The following is a 26081-nucleotide window of genomic DNA, read 5'->3' as shown; positions in this document are numbered from 1 at the left end:
CAGGACCCTCCCTACCCGAAGGCCATCGAGTGTCATCATACCGCACAAGACCCCAAAGTCGTACAAGATTAGTCGATTCTCTGTGACGTGTCGTGCTTTCTGTTCAACGGGCTTCGAACTTAAATCAATTCCCGACACCCCCACTACCCCCCCCCCCCCCCTAGAGTAATGAAAATAAAACACAAACAAAAAACACACACAAAAATCAAAAACAAAAAAACAAAACAGACAAAACAAAACAGAACCCAACGTGACAATGGTATTTAGGATAAGAAAAATACTCCACAAAATTAAAGTTACAATTCCACAAAACAAAACAAAACAAAAGCAGACAAAATCAAAAACAAAAGCAAAAAAAAAAAACAAAAAACAAAAAACAAACCCAAAGCAAACAAACACAAAAAAAACAAAACAAAACATATATCTAAAACATAACAAAACATATATCTAAAACAAAACAAAACATATATCTAAAACAAAACAAAACATATATCTAAAACAAAACAAAACATATATCTAAAACAAAACAAAACATATATCTAAAACAAAACAAAACATATATCTAAAACATAACAAAACATATATCTAAAACAAAACAAAACATATATCTAAAACAAAACAAAACATATATCTAAAACAAAACAAAACATATATCTAAAACAAAACAAAACATATATCTAAAACAAAACAAAACATATCTAAAACAAAACAAAACATATATCTAAAACAAAACAAAACATATATCTAAAACAAAACAAAACATATATCTAAAACAAAACAAAACATATATCTAAAACAAAACAAAACATATATCTAAAACAAAACAAAACATATATCTAAAACAAAAAAAAACATATATCTAAAACAAAAAAAAACATATATCTAAAACAAAACAAAACATATATCTAAAACAAAACAAAACATATATCTAAAACAAAACAAAACATATATCTAAAACAAAAAAAACATATATCTAAAACAAAACAAAACATATATCTAAAACAAAAAAAAACATATCTAAAACAAAAAAAAAAACAACGTAAGCGATATTGCAATTTTGTTCCCGACAGAGACAACTCTCTTAACGAGCAAGTACTCATTTCACACCTGAGTAAAGTGAGAGAATGTATGTAATTAAAGATCCTTTTCTAAGGACTCATCTATGCGCCGCCGATCAGAGGAGCGGAGTGACTCGAACCCAGGACCCTCCCTACCCGAAGGCCATCGAGTGTCATCATACCACACTAGACCCCAAAGTCGTACAAGATGAGTCGATTCTCTGTGCCGTGTCGTCGTGGCGTTATAAATTGTCCCTTTGCTAAATCGATAAAGAATTCGAAAGGTCGAGCCCCCGAGTAATTTCATTTCTCCCTCCATTACTTAATGGAAATTATCTAAAAATCTGTTCGATAGGCTTCTAACTTAAATTAATTCCCAACCCCCCCCCCCCCACTCCCGCCCACGTAGAGTAAGAAAAACTTAAAAGCAAGGAACACACAAAAACAAAAAAAAAACAACATACCAAAACAAAACAAAACCCAACGTAACAAAGGAGAAGGGATAAGAATAATACTCCACAAAATTAAAGTTACAACTCCACAAAACAAAAGAAAAGAAAGAAAAAAAATACCAAAAAAAAAAAAAACTAAAAAAAAAAAAAAAAAAAAACAAAAAAAAAAAACAAACAAACAAAAAAAGTTTTTTAAAAATTAATACAAAACAACAAAAAAAAAAACAAAAACAAAAACAAAACAAAACAAAAAACAAAACATCGTCAGAGACAACGTAGGATTGTGTGGGTCAAAATATCTTTTGAAGTTTCAATAACCGAAGAAAAAAAAAACGTTAAAAAATCCATTAAAAAATCCAATTAAGAAATTAAGGAGCAGGCACCAGTGTAAGATAACGATATGAAAAAGTGTGTTTAAAACAGTCCCAGACAAAGCAAGAAAGAAAATACCAAAAAGTCCCAAAAGTCAGTCTTCTTCAATTGGGGATCGAACTTCAGATCTCTTGATTACCGATGTAACGTCCTACCATCACAGCTGGGTCCGTTTTCATGAACGCGGAATAGCGCTTAGTCTCTGACTTATAAAAATCTGATTTCATGTGAGCTGACTAAGCAAGTCCCAGACTAAAACTACGTCACCTCCGGACTTAGTTTGGCCAAGTTTTAGTCATTTACTGAGGCCGGACTTCATGCTTCGGTCTGAGACTAGGTACTAGGATATATCATAGCGTCGACAAGATAGCAGCTATTTTTAGATTGAGAGAGCTTTGATTCGGAAGGAACAATACGTCGGTTACGAATAACAAAGGCAAAAAGTGTCCATTGACCTAATATAGAATTGACAGTCGACCATGGCCATTATTGTAGTCTAATCAGTCGACAATCAATATCACGTGATTTCATTCATCATGGCAAAAGCAAGTTCAAATATGAAACGGAACGAAATTTTATCAATCGCAGATGTGTTGTTAATTTCCTCTTTGGAAATCTTTTGCGTTGAAAACATGAAGTCTGGTATCTTACCGGCCATCGTGTACTAGAGAGCGTGATGTTACCAGCACAAAATAGCCGAATTAGTCACCGTCCTTACAACACCCACTTCTAGGCAAGTGACTAGCTGGTCAGGGACTAGAAAACGTTCATAAAATCCGATTTTTAAAAGTCATTTGCTCCGCTCAGGCTTAAGACTAGCACGTCATTTACTAGACTAGTAAATAACAAAATCTTGTCCGCGTTCATGAATGAAAACGGGCCCTGAGAGGTTTCAATAGCTGGGACGATTCAATTCCTGTATTCATTAAAAGGGTACGCGCGTTACGCTGCGAACTGTCGAGTTGCATCACACAACACATACATTGAACACGAAAGGACAAGGTCAAAGACATTAGAGAAACCCTATTTTTATTTTTTAACCCTCTTCTTACCAACCATAGGAAAATCATCACATTCGTTACGATCCAACCAGCACTTTTATCATTCTGATTTCTTTTGTAAATCACACAATTTAAAGAAAAATGTTTTATTATTGCTATAAAAACGTGACATTGTGTTCTAGAGTTCATTTTGCTGATCAATTTTATTCTAAGAATGTATTTGTTGCTTCGTTGAGGAAGAAAATGTGTTGTGTTGGATGTCTGTGAAATTTTGGGGAAAATTCTGAAAATGGCTGGTGAGGAAAGGGTTAAACTATTAAATTGAGAAATCACAAAGCAGGCCCTGGTGTAAGATAAAGATTCATTGATCTGGTGCGGCCTATTGTAACCGCTCAAACAGATTTAAGATTTCGAGTCCGCATCGGCCGAATTTTGAAACCCCCCCCCCCCCCCCCCCCCCCCCCGAACAGAGGCGTATAAATACGATGAAACAAGTGTATAAATAGCTAACAGCGAATGGACATTGCGTGTTATTACATTGAAGGGGTTTAACATTTCAGGGATACACCAGTAAGACACACGCAATGTCCTTTCCTTGCTGTTAGCTTTTAAGATCACGTGGTCTTAATGCCAGGGGTTACAAAATCCAGAATTTGATTAGGGTAAGGAAAAAAAAAACCACACAGGAAAGAAAAGCCACACTTTAAAAAAAAAAAGAGAACAGATTAGGGCAAAATAAATAGAACTGTAATAAAAGAGAGAGAAGATAAGAAAACCTGTTTTATTCTACCCTCACCTTAAAATTGTAACGCGTAACGATATCAGGTTTAGAAAATGAGCTTTTATATAGCGCAATATCCACTAATATCATGGGACAGCGTGGCTCAGTGGTACGGTCTTTGCTTCGTACCTGAAAGGTACCGAGGTCGGACTACCCGCCGCGTGGTGTGGCCTTGAGCAAGTCACCTAGCCTTAGCTCACTTTGCGGCTCTGCACTGCGGCTGACGCCTGGGTTATTCCAGTCTTCCCTTGGAATGGACCCTAAAGAAAAATTTCACCTTAGGGATGAATAAAAGGAATTTATTATTTTATTTTATTTTAAACGTGCTCAAAGCCCTTTACAAGGGGTCCCTAACCAACATAAACTTGTATCGTATAGAACGAGACATGACGCATATGAGGCGATATTACAATATTTTTCTGGTAATCATTTTACACCTGAGTACTGTGAGGGAATGCGAGTAAAGAGCCGCCTTTTTCAAGGACTCAACCTCAAGGACTCAGCCTACTCGCAAGCTCGTGTAGCGGTTGGGAAAACTTCCTCAATTCCCCCCCCCCCCCCCCCCCCCCCCCCCGTCCCAAAAAAATAAAATAAATGAAAGCACGAGTGTGAGAGTCGTATAGATAGAATGCAGTTGGCGTCACTCAGGTCTTTATTATTGCTTTTTGCCATCCGCATTTATGAGTAATGCTCACTGAACTGTATTAACCTGACTATAAACGTTCATGGATACATACAGTTTTGTGTGTTGGTCCGTTATACTTCCGGATGACAATGTTATGAGCTTCTTAGCCAAGTGCATACTATCTATATCAAAAGATGTAAAAAAAAAAAACCCACACAGATTTAGAAAACGAAAAGATATCCGATGATGTAACCCTGCCTATGAAATATTCTATTTTGACGAAAAAAATCTATGATATCTGCGGCTATGTAGTCTAGTGCTAAGGCACTCGCTTTGAGATCGGAAGGTCTTGGGTTGGAGCCACGCTCAGCGGATAGTTGAGTCCTTGGAAAAGGCTCTTTACTCACATTCTCTCGCCGTACTCAGGTGTAAAATGAGTACCTGGCCGTTAACAACGTTCTTCTGTCCGAGAAAGTTTTTGTTTTTAAGGGTTTTACGGCGCTTGCAACACATTAAGGTCATATCAGCGACAGTAAAAAGGAAGAAAATGGGATAGTAAAAAGTTGTAGAATTACAATTAAAGCACCGAAGAAAAGGTAAGACAAAGGGGAGTTGGTTCAAATAGGAAACAGATGTAGATTCCGAGAGCACACTATCAAAGTACTTAGTTTGAGATCACCTAAACGTTTCATCCAGACCTAGGCGGGCTGAGACAGGCCAGCCGAAGAGAAAAACCGCAAGGTGTGTTTAGGGCTCAACGTATAGTGTGTTCACACTTGTGGAGTGTGTAACCGAAATTCCAACAAAGTTGCCATATTGGTTTTTATTAGACAAAGCGAATTAAGTTTGGTTACTGATTCTTTGTCAAAATATGTTTCTTGGTTGAAATTCAGTTTAAGAGACACGTCTTTTAATATTTAGTGTCTAAAAATTAAAAGATATTTTAAACAATAATTTATATTCAACAAACCCAGCAAATCACACACAAAGACTTGATTCTTAATTGGCAAATATTTTTTGCTAATAAAACATCTCCTCTCTGACTATATACCGGTTTGGTACCGGCTTTGAATCTGTGATTAGCCCTATTTCACATTTCAGTCAGATTAACTGAAGCTCTAACTTTTAATTCCTTTTCAAATGTTTATACATTTAAACTGTGTTGTTGGAGTTTTAAATTCTTTATCCATATTGTTCCATACAGTAATTGTTTTGTAAAATGGGTAGAAAGTGCTCTGTCTTCAATTGTAGAACTGGCTACAGAGATCAACCTGCTGATCTGAAAATAACTGTGTACAAATTTCCGAAGGAAATTCAGAAACGTAAACAGTGGATTTCATGCTTACCAAATAAGCTTAACTTTGAAGATGTTACGGAACATATGGGAGTTTGTGCTCTACATTGGCCTGATAATCCAAAAATGGTTCGTGTAGGACGATATTTTGTTCCAGTTGACCCACCTTCTGTTTTTCATAATGTACCCCAATCATGTGTACCAAGCTCGTCACAAACTCAACATCGGATTACTACAAAAGCCACTGCTGCCTCTCGAGCTGTTGATTTGGATGAGATGTCAGATTTCATGGAGTCTGATTTATTTCAATATGATTCTTTTCATGACAAATTTTGTTGTGAAGTTGGAAATTGTGGTGCCATTTTCACTCTTCCGTCAGGATCACATGATTCATATATTTTATTGAGTAGTGAGAGGAAAGGTCAAATTCACAAGTTTGCAGTATATTTTAAATACAACACTGGAACTAAAAATCCCAGGGTGACGTATGAGATGTATCATTTGGGGAAACGTATTCGTCACCCATTCATCAGTGAGATTAAATGTTGGAGTCAGCTTGAAGAGTTTCTTCGATTTGTCAAAGCAGAAACACCATTTGAAGTTACTGATAAGAAAGTCAACTTTTGTATCAGAAATCTTCAGCTGATGAATTCGTCGAAAAACTCAAGGCTTTACTCTGCAGAGGACCTGTTTTTAGCGTTTTCATGGTATGAAAAATCCCGTGCTTTGTATCTTGAACTTCGTAATCATTTACAATTACCATCTATTTCTACCATGAAAAGAATTACAAGTGTGGCAAATAACACCTCTGATGAAAATCTCTTTACGAATGTTTTTAATCATCTTGAAGAAAGATCCAGAAATTGTATTTTGATTATTGATGAAGTTTATGTCAAGGCATCAGTTTCATACAGAGGAGGAACCATTTATGGATATGCTGTTGATTACCCTGATAAATTGGCTACTACGTTTTTATGTTTTATGGTAAAGTGCTTTTTTGGATCAAGAACATTTCTTGTCAAACTGTTACCCTGTCATGCCTTAACATCTGATTTTCAGTACAGTAACACTATAAATGTCATTTCTACAATTGAAAGATGTGGAGGGAAAGTAATTGCAATAATAAATGATAACAACAGATTGAATCAAGCTTTTTTCAAAAAATTTCCTAAAATAAATGAATCATCTCCTTGGATTACCATGTCCCCAGTTGATCCTACAAGATCCTTATTTTTACTGTATGATACTGTTCACCTGTTGAAAAATATCCGAAACAACTGGATTACTGAGAAAACAAAATGTCTGAATTTCTACCCTTGTCATTCATCTGAACCAGTAACTGCCCAGTGGTCTGATTTGGAAGAACTTCATAATTACGAGACAGGATTTCTTGTAAAACTTTCAACTCTTTCCAAAACAGCATTGAACCCCACAAGTATTGAAAAACAGAAAGTTTCCCTTGTATTGGAAGTATTTTCAGAGAAGACAAGCTCTGCATTGAAATCGTCATTGTCAGTTCTTGGATCAACACTGCCTTATTTATAGATGAAGTTTTGAAGCTTTGGAAAGTTTTTAACACGAAGTCTCCCTTTCAAAGCACTCGTTTTCGTGACCCAGATCGATTATGTATTGAACTTTCAGAAGCTGGTAGTCATCAATTGAATATCCTGGATCAATGGGCACTGCTTGCTGACCGGATGACAGCATCAAGTCCTGTTCTAAGGGAAAAATCCTTCACAAGAGACACAGCAAATGCTTTAGCTTGGACCTGCAGATGCCTTATTGACTTATCAAAGTACCTATTGACACAAAAAAACTCTGTCCATCATCAATATGTTGCCATTGGTTTCTTCCAACAAGATGTCATAGAGAAGCATTTTGCTCATTTTAGGATGTCAGCTGGTTGCAATTTTTATATAACAGCTCAAGATCTTTTGAACTGTCATCATATAGACAGGGCCAAACTTTTTATTGAATTTGAGAAGGATATTGATTTTAACTCCTCTGGACATTCCTGTGATCTCTGTGGGAAAGAACTGACAGACTCGGAACTTCTCATCATTGACGACCTTCCTCTCACTACTAACACACTATCATCTGATGAGAAAATGATTCTTTATTATATCGGAGGCTATGTGGCCCTAAAGGATGAAAAGTTGCGAGGAGCAGATGGAGACGTGTTCCCTGAAGATGTCAAAGTCTACACTGAGGAAATGGACAGAGGTGGTCTAAATTACCCTTCGACTGCAACTTTTCATCTTATTCTATACTGCTACACTTTTTTAAAATGTCTGGAGAAATGCATTGTCGTTCAAGACTCGTAAGAATTTTTCAAGATTTTCCAGCACTGTTTCATTTGGATGTTGTTCTCAGCAAAATTTCTACACGCAGAATTGTAAATATTTTATTGAAACGTTTCTGCACTCAAGCTGACAGTGACAATAAAATCCAACAACAGAGAAGGAAAATAGCCAAACTGTCATCTTTGTAGTTATAATGAATTATTTATACTCATTTTCCCAGCCTCACAAGTCCTATTTCATGCATTATTATACTGTTGAATCTTTTAATGGGCCATTGGCGGTCCCAAGCCCGCAGCTGAATGCATACCTTTTTATATGCGTTCAGTAACTCAGAGGGAAAGATTCTGTGTTTATTCAAATGGATATATATTAAATTGTGCAATTATCAAGGTAAGGCATGTTTTATATTTTAATACTTATTTTTCTTCTTTCATTCAATTTTTTTCTCTTTTTCTTTTTTTTTTTTTTTAATTTTTGTGTTTGTTTTACTAATGTGATTTATCAAAAGGGACCTTATCAAAAACAGAGCTTAAACTACAAAAATATATTTGCTATTTGAAAAATGAAAAAAAAAAACATTTTCTCTTATTATTATATAAAAAATCGGTCTCAAAAATATTGTGAAAAGAAAACAAATTCCGACCAAGATAGCGCGAGTGCACTAACACTAACACAGCGACTCGCTCGTACCTTACGCTGAGCCCTAAACGAAATCGTGACACGGTGTGCTGAGCTGGCCTGGGTCGGGTCGCTTAGATCCAGACACAAGCACAGGCCCCGCCACTAAGAGGAAGACACACAAATGTTTATAAATCATATATTATATGTAAAAGAAAAAATAATACCATACATAACAGAGAGATGATTTACAAGGAAAAAAATATCATCTCCCAAAACTATACATTCGACTGTTTCCCTCTCAGCCAAGGACTCCGTCCAAGGTCAGGACAAAACCAAGCAAGTTCATTCCAAGACAAAGACAAAAAGCAATTGGAAAACAGATAAGAGGGGATAGAAGACACAGCAAGTACCTCCCTGCCCACTATGGGAGGTAGGAACCTCACCCTGCTGTCCGAGAAAAAAAAAATGTAACATTGCCTTTGAGGCATCCTGTCTCGTCCTACATGCTTAGTGTCGCTGTTAGCCTGGTATCACTGGGAACCCATCGTATTCAAAATGTATTATCTCGGATGTCGTAGGAGGTAAAAATAGAATCTATTTTGACAAAAAAATATGAATCTTGGGGTAAATTTCAATTTGTTATGTAAGAGAACAAAAATGAAGCTCTGCGATTGGGTAAAATACTCACAACATCCACCAGTCGGATACAACGTACCAACACACAAATTGTGTTTAAACTTTCCCGTTTATAGATAGTTCGAAGATGACGTCACTCAGGCTTTTGTTATTGTTTTTGCCATCCGCGTTTGTGAGTTGTTCTCACTAAACTGTATTAACCAGACTATAAAAGTTCATGGTTACACAGAGTTTGTGTGTTGGTCCGTTATACTTCCGGATGGCAATGTTGTGAACTCCTTGGCCAAGCGCATTCTATCTATAGATAGAACGAAGATGACGTCACTCAGGTCTTTGTTATTGTTTTTGCCATCCGCGTTTGTGAGTTGTTCTCACTAAACTGTATTAATCAGACTATAAAAGTTCATGGTTACACAGAGTTTGTGTGTTGGTCCGTTATACTTCCGGATGGCAATGTTGTGAACTCCTTGGCCAAGCGCATTCTATCTATAGTATGATTTAGTGAGAACTATTCATAAAATTGGTGTGACTAAAACAATAACAAAGAGCTGAGTGACCTCAATATAATTCAATAGTCGTAACGTCACTTCCTTCCTTATGACGCATGGTAACTTAACAACACTGGCTCTAAACTATCGGAACAATGGCGGACGCCGTATGAAATATTTCTCCGGCGAGCATAAAAGCGTATCCAGAGGGAAAAAAACACATAAATTTGATCAAATTTTGACTTTTACACATTCTGGTCACAAGACATATGAAAAGTTCTAGCCAGCATGAAGAATAAAAAGTAATGATTTTCTTTGTTTAGAACCAAGATGGCCGCCGTTGTCAGGCGGCGTGACATCAGACTACTGGATCGTATTTCTAACATTGAATAAAATTCAATTGAAATTTCCTATCAATTTATATATATATATATATATATATATATATATATATATATATATATATATATATATATATATATATATATATATAAACTGATGAAGGACAAATAGTATACAATACTGCCATACGAGTTAACAAACACAACAAACAAACACACACAAACACACACACACACATTCTCTCTCTCTCTCTCTCTCTCTCTCTCTCTCTCTCTCTCTCTCTCTCTCTCTCCCTCTTTCTTTCTTTTCATCTGTCTTTCTCTTCTCTATCATACATTAAATGTAAGTTATTAAAACCATTCAATATTTACCTGAAAAGGTATAGATAATATTCCAATGTTGATGTCCACAACTCTCTCTCTACCTCTCTCTCCCTCTCTCTCTCTCTCTCTCTCTCTCTCTCTCTCTCTCTCTCTCTCTCTCTCTCTCTCTTTCTTTTCATCTGTCTTTCTCTTCTCTATCATACATTAAATGTAAGTTATTAAAACCATTCAATATTTACCTGAAAGGGTATAGATAATATTCCAATGCTGATGTCCGCAACTCTCTCTCTACCTCTCTCTCCCCCCCCTCTCTCTCTCTCTCTCTCTCTCTCTCTCTCTCTTTCTTTTCATCTGTCTTTCTCTTCTCTATCATACATTAAATGTAAGTTATTAAAACCATTCAATATTTACCTGAAAGGGTATAGATAATATTCCAATGTTGATGTCCGCAACTCTCTCTCTCTCTCTCTCTCTCTCTCTCTCTCTCTCTCTCTCTCTCTCTCTCTCTCTCTCTCTCTCTCTCTCTCTCTCTCTCTCTCTCTCTCTCTCTCTCTCCGAATCTCTTTCTTTCTCTTCATCTCTTTTATTTGCTCTCTCATACAACAATATATATGTGACCCCACGTCTCAAAACGGTATTATGTCGGGATGGACCAGATGCTAAAAAGTCAGATTATAGTTAAACTGGTCAAAAATATGAAACGTTGGTATTTAGCACAGTCAATCATGATAGTCCTTCTCCTCTATAAAGCATATAAACTCAACTTAAGTCTGATAGTTCTGGCTACAAATTCCATTTTCAGCATTTTAATCATCCCGACTTAATACCGTTTTGAGACGAGGGGTCACACATTATAATCTATAATTAATATCAATCAATATTTACCTGAAAGGGTATAGAGAATATTCCAATGTTGATGTCCGCACCCCCCCCCCCCTCCCTCCCTCTCTCTCTCTCTCTCTCTCTCTCTCTCTCTCTCTCTCCCCCCGAATCTCTTTCTTTCTCTTCATCTCTTTTATCTTCTCTCTCATACAACAATATATATTATTATATATAACTAATATCATTCAATATTTACCTGAAAGGGTATAGAGAATATTCCGATGATGATGTCGGCAACAGCCAAGTTGGCAATGAAGATATTGGTGACTGTGTGCATGAGACGGTTCCGTATGATGACCACGATGACCAGAAAGTTTCCTATGACAGCTAGGAGGGATATAGATCCGTAGAGGAAAGCCAGAAGGCAAATCAAGCCAGTGGGGACGTTATAAGGGTTAATGTTCGTATTATTTTCCGTAGTGCTCGTTAGGTTTGGGGTCAAGGTTGTCATGACGTCAGCAGCTACCGCAAAAAGGGAATTGTTGCTACTATTTATACTACCATTGTTGTTATTGTTGTTGTAGTTGATGTTACCGCCTCCGAGGAAGACGTTGGTGAGGTCGGCGGTGTGGTTGTTGTGGTTGTTTTGAAGGTTTTTAAGTATATGGTTGTAGTGCGGGTTGTTGGCGTCGTTGTTGTTGTTGTGGTGGTTGGTGGGAGGGATGTAGATTAAGGCAGATTGCTCCACGAATGGGTCCATGATGTGTACAGTAGATGATGAGGACATGTGTGAATGACGAAACAGTTAAAACGAGGCCGATTCTCGAAGGGTCAGCTTTTTTGTTAACCGGATTTTGATTATATCGATATGATTTTATATCGTAGTATTTATTGATAAAGAGCTGAAGTAAATTGGAGATTGTATTCCAGTTTTGACATTATTTTTAAAAATATCGATTTAAAATCGAAAAAGAAATAATTTGTTACGACATAAATGTTTGTTGTAATGTTTCACGATGTAAAAAATGTGACTATCCGTGTGGAGGCGGTGTTGTGGGAAATGATGCTAAATCGATATGATCATAGTAATAATAATATGATATCGCTGTTTATTTTGTTGCCTTGTAATGTAATTGTAATATCGATATGGTAAAATAATAATATGATACAAAATCAAATATTGAAGCAGTATCGAAGTCGTGACGAGAATCGACTACTTCCAAAAGATGTGAAGCGATGAATGGTTACGTCATCGATGGCAGATGGAAAGACGGTCTGAACACGTGACTGGGAGTGTGGGATTCTGGGTAGATTATGTTTGATGAGGATCGCGTTTCTACTTGTTCTATGGAATCTGCAGCATCCACGCCTGTGACACGGTCGGGTCAAATGTCATTCTATTCCAAGATTCTATTCCAATATGAATAATTATAGAATTGGTTGAACACAAAAGAATCTTATTTCGAATAAATACGATGACATGTGAATATTGGAATATTTGGGTCAAAGTCCGTATATCCGAGATTCCGAGATGAATAATTATATCATTGATTTAATGATAACGCAACAGTTGGAATTAGTTATCAAATTTTGGTAAAACCGCGTTAGGGTCCTTGTAAATCACACAAAATAATCTTAATCCAAATCAATACGTTGATATTTGAATATCAGTACCCTTGGGTCAAATGTCCTTCTATTCCAATATGAATAATTATTTTATTGGTTTAATGGTAATGCTAACGTTATAATTAGTCATCGAATTGTGGTAGAACTTTTGACAGGGTCCTTGTAAATCACACTAAAGAATCTTAACTCAAATCAATACGAGGATATTTGAATATCAGTACCTTTGGGTCAAATGTCCTTTTATTCAAATATTCTATTCCAAATATGAATAATTATATCATTGATTTAATGATCAAACCAACGTTGAAATAAGTCATCGACTTGTGATAAAACCACGTTAGGGTCCTTGTAAATCACACACAAGAAACTTTATCCCGATGATATTTGAATATTAGTACCTTTGGGTCAAATGTCCATATCCTCCAATATCGTTTCCAATGTGAATAATTATATAATTGATTTAATGATAACCGCAAACGTTGAAATTAGTCATCGAATTACGGTAAAAAACATTGCCAGGGTCCTTGCAGATCACACCAAATAATCTTACTCCAAATCAATACGAGGATATTTGGATATCAGTACGTTTGGGTCAAATGTCCTTTTATACAGATATTCCTATATGAATAATTATATAATTGATTTAATGATAACCGCAAACGTTGAAATTAGTCATCGAATTACGGTAAAAACCTTGCCTGGGGTCCTTGCAGATCACACAAAAGAATTTTATTCCGGAATATTTGGACCTTTGGGTCAAATGTCCTTTTATTCCAATATTCCAATATGAATAATTCTATTATTGATTTAATGATAACAGCTAAATGTTGAAATTAGTTATTGAATTACGGTAAAAACCTTGCCTGGGGTCCTTGCAGATCACACAAAAGAATTTTATTCCAGAATATTTGGACCTTTGGGTCAAATGTCCTTTTATTCCAATATTCCAATATGAATAATTATATTATTGATTAATGATAACCGCTAAATGTTGAAATTAATCATCGAATTGTGGTAGAACCACGGTAGGAACCTTGTTGATCACACACAAGAATCTAATTCCGGAATATTTGGACCTTTGGGTCAAATGTCCTTTTATTCCAATATTCCAATATGAATAATTATATTATTGATTAATGATAACCACTAACGTTATAATTAGTCATCGAATTGTGGTATAACCTTTGACAGGGTCCTTGTAAATCACACAAAAGAAACTTATTCCCGAATATTAGTACCTTTGGGTCAAATGTGCTTCTTTCTATTCTACGATTCCAATATGAATAATTCTATTATTGATTTAATGATAACACTAAATGTTGACATAAAGCATCGATTTGTGGTAAAAACCTTGCCTGGGTCCTTTGTTATCACACAAAAGAATCTTATTCCGTATCAAAATGATGATATTTGAATACTAGTGAAAAATTATACATAGAAAAGAATAAACTGTTTTCACGCGAAATAAAAAAGAAGTGAATTTGGTGATAAATTTCCGAGAATCAAATTAAAGGTTATTACTTTTGGACAAATGTGAGTCACATAGAGAAATAATTCGTCCATTGTAGATGGTGAAATTGTATCTTTTACTCCCAGAATTTGACATTTTAAATGTGAAATTAACAGTTTTTTTTTCAATCTAGAGTAATTTGTCCAACGCCTTAATTATACAGGTCATCCACTGTAATACAGAATGCTATAGAGATGGTCCAAAACAAACACTGCAAAGAAATAGGAACCAAAAACAGTTTTTAAAAAAATATATGAAATGATTTAAGATTTGGAGATGAAGACAGATTGATGGATGTGATGATTGATTAATTTTTTGGGGATTTTTTGAATATTTTGACGTAGTTAAACGATGCTCTGCATTTAGCTAAAAAACTCAAAACACCCGCCAGCCTGATTATCACCTACCAACACACAAAACTATTTGTAACTTTGAACGTTTATAGTTTATTGAACGTCTGATTGATAGATTTTATTTAGTAAGAAATACTCATATTATAATAAAAAGAAAATAACTGGCCAACAACAATAACAAAGAGATGAGTGCCGTTAATTCCGTTCCTTCTATTAACCCTCTCCTTACCGGCCAGTTTCAGAATTTTCCCCCCAAACTTCACATCAACCAAAAACAAAAATATATTTTTCTTACTCAAACAGAAAATTAACAAGTACTTTCTATGCATACTATTGTTCGGCAAAATAAGCTCTACGACACAGTGTTTTATGGCTATAATAAACAAATTTTCTTCAAAGTTTATGAGAGACAAGAATATTCAAATGTGAAAGTTGTTGGTTGCATCGAAACGAATGTGACGATTTTCCTGTAGTTGGTAAGGAGAGTGTTAAAATTTCTGTCGGTAGACGTTTTAGAACGTCACGTTAAAACAAACCCAAAAACAGAACAAACATAATATCGTCTCTCATCGCAGGGTAGAGTTTCAGTTTTGTTTGTAAAAATAATTTACGTCAATGAAATGTCAGGAAAGTCAATAAATTCACGCGATATCAGTAAATCTAGTAGGAGTTGATTTGAGTCGCTGGTGGAGATGTGATGAGATGAATAATAATAATAATAATAATAATAATAATAATAATAATAATAATAATAATAATAATAATAATAATAATAATAATAATAATAATAATGCTGAAAACGTAAATAGCGCTATAACTCCGAGACACCAGGCTCTAAGCGCTTAAATTACAAATTACTTTGGCTGAAACATAATCATTTACAAACACAAGCACACACACACACACACACAAACACACACACAACACAACACACAACACAAACCAAACCTATCTTGCTTCTCATACCATCTACTAAAATCGAAACAGATATGTTTTAAGCGAACGTTTAAAAATAGACAAAGATTCTTTTTCACGAATGCTATTAATTTGTTATTGTTGTTATGTTTTTGTTTTTTTGTTTGTTTGTTAGTTTGTTGCTTTAGGTCTCTTCCAACACAATTGAGGTTATATGAGAGACCGCTGAAACAAAAAAACAAGCAATCTAACAAAAATAGTACAAATGTAAATCAAAATCATAACCTAAAGATATCATAAGCTAAATTATAAATAACCAAGAACAAACAGGCAGAAGATTTACAGGAAAAAAAATATCCCCTGTCAAAAATACAATCACAAACCAAAGAAGCAGGATAGGCTAGTAAAGAGAAGAAGAAACGACATCACTATCGGATCGTACACCCATGCGAACATCATAGGTATATGATTCAAGGGTGATGCTCCCATCCAACCACCCGCTTATGTTTTTGTTATTTTCATTTTAACTTACTTAACTCTCTCCTTACCGATCATTTTCAGTATCCTCCCAAAAATGGAAGTTGTTGTTTGTTGCTTTAGGTCTCTTCCAACACAATTGAGGTTATATGAGAGACCGCTGAAACAAAAAAAAACAAGCAATCTAACAAAAATAGTACAAATGTAAATCAAAATCATAACCTAAAGATATCATAAGCTAAATTATAAATAACCAAGAACAAACAGGCAGAAAATTTACAGAAAAAAAAAAATCCCCTGTCAAAAATACAATCACAAACCAAAGAAGCAGGATAGGCTAGTAAAGAGAAGAAGAAACGACATCACTATCGGATCGTACACCCATGCGAACATCATAGGTATGTGATTCAAGGGTGATGCTCCCATCCAACCACCCGCCAAAAATGGAAGGCTTACCCAGCAGAAAAATTGGGATTTTTTAAAAACACAAACAAGCTCTCTACAAAACAACTTTATTATGTTCTTATTAATTAAACAAAGATCATTCTTTAAAGTTTGTGATGTAAGAAATAAATCTGAATTTTTTTAAAAATGTATAATAATGTGTTGTAACAAATGTGACGATTTTGCTGTAGGTGGCAAGGAGAGGGTTAATCCTAAATAATTTTTCTACTTTTCAAAATAGGAAAAATGTATAAAAAATGAGCATGTACATAGATAGGATTAATCACCTATCATTAACGTGTAATCATAAATAACATTCGCTTTGATACTAACTACGCCCAGAATTTGTCTCAGAAAAATGTAATAAATTAAATAGGCATGGGGTAAAAGTAACCCCGGGTATACTATGGATATAGTCGGGGTTAGGGTTGAGTGAGTTAATGTGTAAAGTAAAGATTGAAATGTCAACAACAACAACAACAACAACAACAACAACAACAACAACAACAACAACAACAACAACAACAACAACAACAACAACAACAACAACAACAACAACAACAACAGTTAGATGTTATAAAAACACTTCGCTAGTATCATTGTGAATTTTGAATATCTTGGAGCCAGGATTGAGTACAACGGGAAATCGGCCCCAGAGATCAGGAGGAGACTAGCAATGGCAAGATCAAAGCTAGAAAAGATGAATAATATCTGGAAAGGGCAATGCATTCAAACAAAAATCAAAATCCTCAAAAGTGTTGTTTTCCCAACTGCAACATATGGATGCGAAGCATGGACTATCAGCAAAGCAGAGAGCACAAAGATCACAGCTTTTGAAATGGCATGCTACAGAAAAATACTCAGAATATCATGGACTGAAAAACAAACAAACAAAGAAGTCCTGAGAAGGATCGGAATAAAATCACCAATTTTTCTTCAAACTGTAAAGAAATTAAAAAATTGAACTATTTTGGCCACACGACTCGCCACGAATCATTAGAAAAGCACATTCTGCAGACAAGGGTAGACGGCAAGAGAGGAAGAGGTAGACCAACAAGAAGCTGGGAACAAGATATATGTGAATGGCTGGGAATGACAACAACTCAAGCAAGTAGACTGGGGGAACACCGTAATCTGTTTCGCAAGAAAGTTCGGGAAGCAACGTCCTACGCAGGATCAGCTGACTAGAGAGAGAGAGAGAGAGAGAGAGAGAGAGAGAGAGAGAGAGAGAGAGAGAGAGAGAGAGAGAGAGAGAGAGAGTATCATTGTAAATGATACATGTAAGAATCGTATTCCAAGTCCATACAATGATATATTTGGTTATCGGTTATAGCATTTCTAAAGGAATATTATGAGAAAAGTTAATTATTAAAATCCTTATAAAGAGATAAGACATTTTTGCAGGTATAGTCAGTCTATGAACGAGACGAATGTTATTTTCTTTTTAAATGTAAAGTAATTGAGTAAAATGTCAACAAGAACAACAGTTAGATGTTATAAAAAAGTTCCCTAGGGTCATTGTAAGATACTCACAATAATCTTATTCCAAATTTATGCGATGATATTTGGTTATCTTGAGCTTAAAAAACAAACAAACAAACTTGAGCTTTTATATAGCGCAATATTCACTAAACCTGCTCAAAGCGCTTTCCAAGGGGGTCCATGTCCAACAGCAACACGTAACAAGTAGAACGGAACATGACGCCTGTTAGGGATATTGCACATTTTCCAACAGTAACAACGCTGTAAATGGCCAGGTACTCATTTTTTATCTGAGTACGATGAGAGAATGTGAGTAACGAGCCTTTTTTTTTTGTCAAGGACTCAACTATGCACCGAGCGAGCGAGGTTCGAACCCAGGACCCTTCCTATCCGAAAGCGAGTGTCATACCCCTAGACCGAATAGCCAGTTATCGGTTATAGCATTGCTAAAGGAATATTATGAGAAACGTTAATTATTAAATTCCTTATAAAGAGATGATATTTTTTTTGTAGGTGTAGTCTGTGAAGGAGACGAATGTTATTTTCTTTTTTAAATCGTAGAGAAATTCATTGGAATATCAATATTTCAATATAAATTGTGCGGCTATGTGGTCTAGTGGTATGACACTCGCTTTCGGATCGGAAGGTCCTGGGTTCGAGCCTCGCTCGGCGCATAGTTGAGTCCTTGGAAAAGGCTCTCTACTCACATTCTCTCACCGTACTCAGGTGTAAAATGAGTACCTGGCCGTTAAAGCGTTGTCTCTGTTCAAAAATTGTAATATCGCCTATCAGGCGTCATGCCCCGTCCTAAATGTTAATCGTTGTTGTTGGCCAGGGACCTCTTGTAAAGCGCTTTGAGCACGATAAGTGGATATTGCGCTATATAAAAGCTCATTTAAAAAAATCAAATTTCCAGAGAAGGCAGTATGAGAAATGTTATTTATTATAATCCTTATAAGGAGTCACTAAATTTACGCGAAAATATTTTTTTGTAGATAAAGAACTGAACAAGTGTGAATGAAAGGTGCCAGACAAAGCAAGAAAGAAAAATAGGAGGAATATGAGGAATGATGATTATTATAATCCTTATGAGGAATCAATAAATTTACGCGATAACAATATTTTTGGAAGTGTATTTAGTAAAGAAGAGAAATGTTATTATTTTTAAAATGTAAAGGAATTGATTGAAAATAACAATATTACATTTCCAAAGAAATATGATAAATAATAATAATAATAATAATAATAATAATAATAATAATAATAATAATAATAATAATAATAATAATAATAATAATAATAATAATAATAATAATAATATAATAATAATAATACTATTATAGAAACCTCACAAAAGAAGTCACTCCAGATGAATAGAAAATTGTTGACTTTCTCTATCGAAAATGTTCAGATACAGATAAAATGAAGAATTGTCCAGTGGGAGAAAATATATATAGGGAATGAGATAAGCGGAAGAGTAGCGTCCCATGATTGGACGTCACCCATAGTCTGTGACGTCACCGGCGGAAAAGTTATTAGAGAGAGACGTCATGTTGGTTGTGCGCATGCGTCTCTCGTCCTCGCTTCCGGTGAAAGCGGCGTGAGACACTTCAAAACCAAATTGACGTTCTCTCTGTAAGGTGACGTCCAATAAGGGATGCTACTCTTCCGCTAATCTCATTCCCTATACTACTAAAGAAGAATCCTTAAGCACATTTTATAACTATCCTATAAGCACATGATTGATAATGATAAGCACATAATTTGATCTAATATTAAAGCACAGAATTATTTTTAAAAAATTTTCTTCCCGATAAACGCTGATGATGATGATGATGATGATGATGATGATGATGATGATGATGATGATGATGATGATGATGATGATGATGACTGCTAAATTCAAGATAACCCCCCCCCCCCCCCCCCCCCCCCCCCCCCCCCAAAAAAAACAAACACCAAAAAAAAAAAAAAAAAACAACAAAAAACAAAAAACAAAAACAAACAAGCCACCCCCACCAAAAAAAAAAAAGAAACAAAACAACAAAAAACAACAACAAACAAACAAACAAACACACACACACACACACACATATATATATACACACACACACATACAAGCACACACACACATACAAACACACACACACACACACACACACACACGAACGACAATCCAGTGTTGCCAATAATTAGTCGATATTGGGTTTTGATGTAATTAATCAAGATGGAGTTGATGTTTTTGGGTTTTTTTTTTACAATGATCTGGTTGTCTGGCGGGGCATGTGAGATTTGACGAGGGGAATGAAATGCAGTCCAGTCCTGGTTTGGTGAGGGCATCCGACTCTGGAGAATACAAGAAACAAATTAATTGTTTTCAATTGCATATTATTATTAAAACAAAAATAAATTTGTTTTGTTTGTTTTTAAGGGTTTTACGGCGCTTGCAACACATTAAGGTCATATCAGCACCAGTAAAAAGGAAGAAAATGGGATGGTAAAAAGTTCTAGAATTACAATTAAAGTACCCAAGAAATGGGAAAACAAAAGGGGGATTTGTTCAAATTGGAAACAGATGTAGATTCCAAGAGTTCATTATCAATGTACTTAGTTTGAGATCACCTCTAAGTCTCATCCGGACACAAGAACAAAATCCAACAAAGAGGAACACACTCAAATGCTTACATTTTACATTCAAACTAACAAATATGATAATACATAACAGAGAGATGATTTACAAGGAAAAAAATATCATCTCCCAAAACAATAATTATGCATTTGACTGTTTCCCTCCCAGCCAAAACTCCGACCAGGGCCAGGACAAAAACTAAGTAATCTCATTCCAAGACAAAGCTAGAAAGCTTGTTGGAAAACAGATATAAGGGGATAGAAGACACAGTATGTACCTCCCTGCCCACTATGGGAGGTCAGGATCCCCACCCAATTTCAATGATTTATTATTAAAACAAATAACAATGTGAAAATGAATGTAAGCTTCAATTTGATGGACGAAAACAGATAAAATGGACGTTTCGGCTTTCCCCTTTATCAACAAAACAGGATGAATTTAAACACTACAGAAGAATGGCAAAATGTGGTAGTGGCGTTGTTAAGATGAATAACAAAAAAAAAAAAACAAAAAAAAAAAAAAAAGGACCAACACACAAAACTAATTGTCCCTCGAATTCGGAAAACTGCTGGAATGAGATCCTTTCCTCATTTCGGACCCTCTATTTGGAACGCCTTACCGCAGAGCATTCGTGAAAAAGAATCTTTGTCTATTTTTAAAAGTTCGCTTAAAACATATTTGTTTCGTTTTTAGTAGATGGTATGAGAAGCAAGATAGGTTTGGTTTGTGTTGTGTGTTGTGTTGTGTTGTGTGTGTGTGTGTGTGTGTGTGTGTGTGCTTGTGTGTGTAAATGATTATGTTTCAGCCAAAGTAATTTGTAATTTAAGCACTTTGAGTCTGGTGTCTCGGAGTTATAGCGCTATATAAGTTTTCAGCATTATTATTATTATATTATTATTATTATTATTATTATTATTATTATTATTATTATTATTATTATTATTATTATTATTATTATTATTATTATTATTATTTAAAACTAAATGTAACCTTGAGTGTTTATAGTGTGATTAATACAGTTAAGTGCGAATTGGCCATAAGCATGGATAGAAAAAAAAAAAGAAAAAAAGAAAAACTAACAAAGACCTATGTGACGTCAACTTCGTCCTATCTATAAAATGACAGCTTAAAAAAAGAACAAAATTTCCAAAAACACGGACCGTTTCGGGTTCAAAACCCTTCTTCAGCCAATCACACAAAAAAAAATCAAACAATAAAAAACAAAACATTTAATAAATACATCACATAATATCCTAGACAGACAGGCAGGGAAATATTTTATATTTGGCACGGGCTGGTTAAAAGTCTGGTTTAAAAGTTGAATGGGATTGGGCACGAATCGATACTGGACAGAGTATCGACCAAGATATGCTGGTATCGATCGATAATTAATACTTATTAAGTATCCGGTATAACTAACTCTTCTTCTTCTTCTAGGTTCCATGCCTGGTCCAGGCTTCGGATACTGCATGAATTATCTCTCTCCATTCCTCCCTGTCTCTTGCTTTTTCAAACAGCTCTTGGATTGTTAGGTTGGTGAAGCCCTTCAGTTGGTCTATGAGTGTTTTTCTTTGTCTCCCCCGGGCTCGTTTACCAGGTATTTTTCCACAACTTGCCAGGTATTCATTCTTATCTGTCCTTACTATGTGTCCAAAAAAGGATAGTTGTCGATCCACTATTAAGGGCATTAGTTTCCTTTGTTGGTATGTTTGTTTTAGCACTTCTTCGTTCGCTTTGTGTGCAGTATACGATATTCTCTGCATCCTTCTCAAACACCACATTTCAAAAGCTAAAAAAACTAACTCTACAGAAGGAAAAACAAGTTTGTCAAGTTATAGCTAATTCATGTCAACAAAACATTCCATTTCTACGGCTTGTTTGTTACATTCATCTCATCGATAAGCGGCTTTGTTTTGTCATTACAAAGTACACACGCAATATATATATATATATATAAAATAAAATATAAATTGTCACTCGCATTATATATGGCCAAGACGTACATTATGCCGACTGAAGACGTGGACGAAATCCACAGAAACGTACGTCTTGGCCATATATAATGCGAGTGACAATTTATGTTTTATATTAGCTCTAACCATCATTATCGAGCACTTTCGTACCTACGAGTACCCACCAACACTCATATATATATATATGGGTGTTGGTGAGTACTTGTAGGTACGAGAGTGGTCGATAATGTTGGCTGGAGCATATAAAATAAATGAATAGAAATAAATAAATTCACTCACATATTTTACATAATACGTGAGTGAATTTATATATATATATATATATATATATATATATATATATATATATATATATAGAGAGAGAGAGAGAGAGAGAGCGAGAGAGAGAGAGAGAAAGAGAGAGAGAGAAAGAGAGAGAGAATGTGTGTGTGTGTGTGTGTGTGTGTGTGTGTGAGAGAGAGAGAGAGAGAGAGAGAGAGAGAGAGAGAGAAAATTAAAACCACCTAATAAAAGTGCTCATCTTTAATATTAAAGGAGCGGTATATATATATACATTACATTTATACAATATTCAAATGATAATGATTTCTTCCTACTGATCTGTTTCTTGCATCTACGGGGAGTATAATTTTATTGTTGTTGTTATGTTGATATTCTTATTATTGTGTGTAGTTGTATCGGACTTCCTGTGATTATGTATTACAGGAAGTGCGACACAACTACACATGCACACAATAATAACAACAATAACAATAACAAATTTACATACCCCGTAGATTGCTTTGAAGAAAAACAGATCAATGAGATCAGAGGAAACCATTACCGCCCGTTTAATTCTAAAATCGGGCAGATTTATTTTGTGTTATTTATTTTATACCAATAATATATATATATATATATATATATATATATATATATATATATATATATATATATATATATATATATATATATATATATAATAAAAACATATACAATGAAATAGTAGTGCTCAACTTTTTGATAGGAGCTATTAATAAAATATTTCAAGTATAATTATAATCAACTTCTACAACTTCTACAATATTGTTTTAACCATTTCCTCTCATCAGGAATATATATATATATATATATATTTAACATATATATATATATATATATATATATATATATATATTTATATATGTATATGTGAAGTGTATGTGTGTGTGTGTGTTTGTGTGTGTGTGTGTGTGTGTGTGTGTGTACTCAACGAGGGTAGAAGTGGTTTGCACGGAATTCTCCTACTTCATGGTCTCCACTTAAGACCCCCCCCCCCCCAAAAAAAAAGAGAAAAAAATGGCGAGTGGGTGATTGGGGGGGGGGGGGGGGGGTTATAAAACAACCATTGAAAATCATTTATTAATAAACCCTATCCGTAAACCCTTTAATCACGTCCAAGTGTTTCTATATCATTGTATTCACGAGTCACATGATCACGAACCGCCAATTATACGAACAATGGTCGAGTTGTCTTCCCATAGAATGAATGGGCTCTGAGAACGTGCTCGAAGGACCAAATGGGTCGTTGTAGTTGTTAGTAGCCTAGGGGGGCCAAAATGGGGCCAAAATGGGACCAAAATGGGGCCAAAATGGAGCCAAAAAGGAGCAAAAAATGGAGCCAAGAGTTTTCAAGGATCAGTTACGGGATATGATACGATCGAACTATGAATTAAAAAGTATAACATCCTCAATCAAATAGAATCAACTCTTTTCTTACCGGCCATTTTCAGTATTTATATTCCCAAAATGGCAGGCTCACCCAGCAGAAAAATTGATTTAAGAAAAACTCAAACAAGCTCTCTTTACGTTCTTATTAATTAAACAAAGAACATTCTGATGTACAAAATAAATCTGAATAAGAAAAAAAATGTATCTTGAGTCGTAACAAATGTGACGATTTTAGGTGGTATGGAGAGGGTTATTGAAATAACCCCCCCCCCCCCCCCCCAATAGTTAAGATATTATTTGTTTGTTTGTTTTTAAGGGTTTTACGGCGCTTGCAACACATTTAGGCTATATCAGCGCAAGTAAAAAGGAAGAAAATGGGATAGTAAAAAGTTCTAGAATTACAATTAAAGCACCCAAGAGAAAGGAAGACAAAGGGGAACTGGGAACAAATAGGGATCAGATGTAGATTCCAAGAGCATACCACCAATGTACTTAGTTTGAGATCACTTAAGTCTCATCAGGACACAAGCACAAAATCCAACAAAGAGGAATACACTCAAATGGTTACATTATACATTGAAAATAACAATTATAATAATACATAACAGAGAGATGATTTACAAGGAAAAAAATATAATCTCCCAAAACTCTAACTAAACATTTGACTGTTTCCTCCCAGCCAAGGTTTCCGGCCAGGGCCTAGACAATACCAAGTAATCTCATTCCAAGACAAAGACAGAAAGCATGTTGGAAAACAGACATAGGTGGGTAGAAGACACAGTAAGTACCTCCCTGCCCGCTATGGGAGGTAGGAACCCCACCCAGAGCGTTGTCTCTATCGGAAAAAAAATGTTATATAGCTTAACGTCTCCACAAATTGATTAAAAAAAGAAACTCAAACAATCTCTCTACGAAACAACTTTACGTTCTTAGTAATTAAACAAAGGACATTCTGATGTACAAAATAAATCTGAATAAGAAAAAAAATGTATCTTAAGTCGTAACAAATGTGACGATTTTAGGTGGTATGGAGAGGGTTATTGAAATAAAACCAAAAAAAAAAATTGTTTAAGATATTAGATTTCATGCATGGCGAGGTTATGTGGTCTTGTGGTATAACACTCGCCTTTGGATCGGAGGGTTCGCTCGGCACATAGTTGAGTCATTGGAAGAAAAGAAAGGCTCTTTACTCACATGCTCTCATCGTACTCAGGTGTAAAATGAGTATTTATCGTTAACAGCGTTGTCTCAATCTAGAAAAAAAAATATTATATAGTTTAACATCTCCACAAACCCATTATAAATTATTGATCTGTCTTATGAAGGAGTTGAACATAACACTCATTGTTCTATCCATAACGGTTATGAACTACCCATTGTTCTACATCAGAATTAGAACTTTCCCCTCAAGTAACTGTCAAAGTGTAAACAAAACGTGTTTATTGCTTCAGTATTGATCTTCTATTAACCCTCTTCACACCAACTATAGATAGTATGCGCTTGGCCAAGAAGCTCATAACATTGCCATCCGGAAATATAACGGACCAACACACAAAACTGTGTGTATCCATGAATATTTATAGTCGGGTTAAACAGTTCAGTGAGCATTTCTCATAAACGCGGATGGCAAAAAACATCAACAAAGACCGAGTGATGTCATCTTCGAACTATCTATAGATAGTTCTAAGTTGACGTCACTCAGGTCTTTGTTATTGTTTTTTTTTGCCAACCGCGTTTATGAGTAGTTCTCACTAATTTGTATTAACCAGACTATAAACGATCAATGTTACACACAGGTTTGTGTTATACTTCCGGATGGCAATGTTGTGAACTCCTTAGCCAAGCGCATACTATCTATATATAAA

General features: G+C 35.2%; 1 protein-coding gene across 1 annotated transcript in view; it reads right to left on the bottom strand.

The window, feature by feature from the left end:
- Positions 1–11613, bottom strand: part of LOC144979246 (RYamide receptor-like) — a 124030-nt gene extending 112417 nt beyond the window's left edge. Inside the window, exon 1 of the mRNA XM_078925855.1 lies at positions 11375–11613. Coding sequence (XP_078781981.1) covers positions 11375–11455 — 81 coding nt within the window. The 5' untranslated portion in view covers positions 11456–11613. The remainder of the gene's footprint in view (positions 1–11374) is intronic.
- Positions 11614–26081: the final 14468 nt, after the last annotated feature.

This window comes from Berghia stephanieae, chromosome 9, assembly GCF_034508935.2.
Source record: "Berghia stephanieae isolate SIO BIC M18660-M18661 chromosome 9, UCSD_Bste_1.3, whole genome shotgun sequence".
NCBI classification, from domain to species: domain Eukaryota; kingdom Metazoa; phylum Mollusca; class Gastropoda; order Nudibranchia; family Aeolidiidae; genus Berghia; species Berghia stephanieae.
The sequence above is the reverse complement of the archived record's forward strand: the minus strand, read 5'-3'. Positions and strand labels throughout refer to the sequence as shown.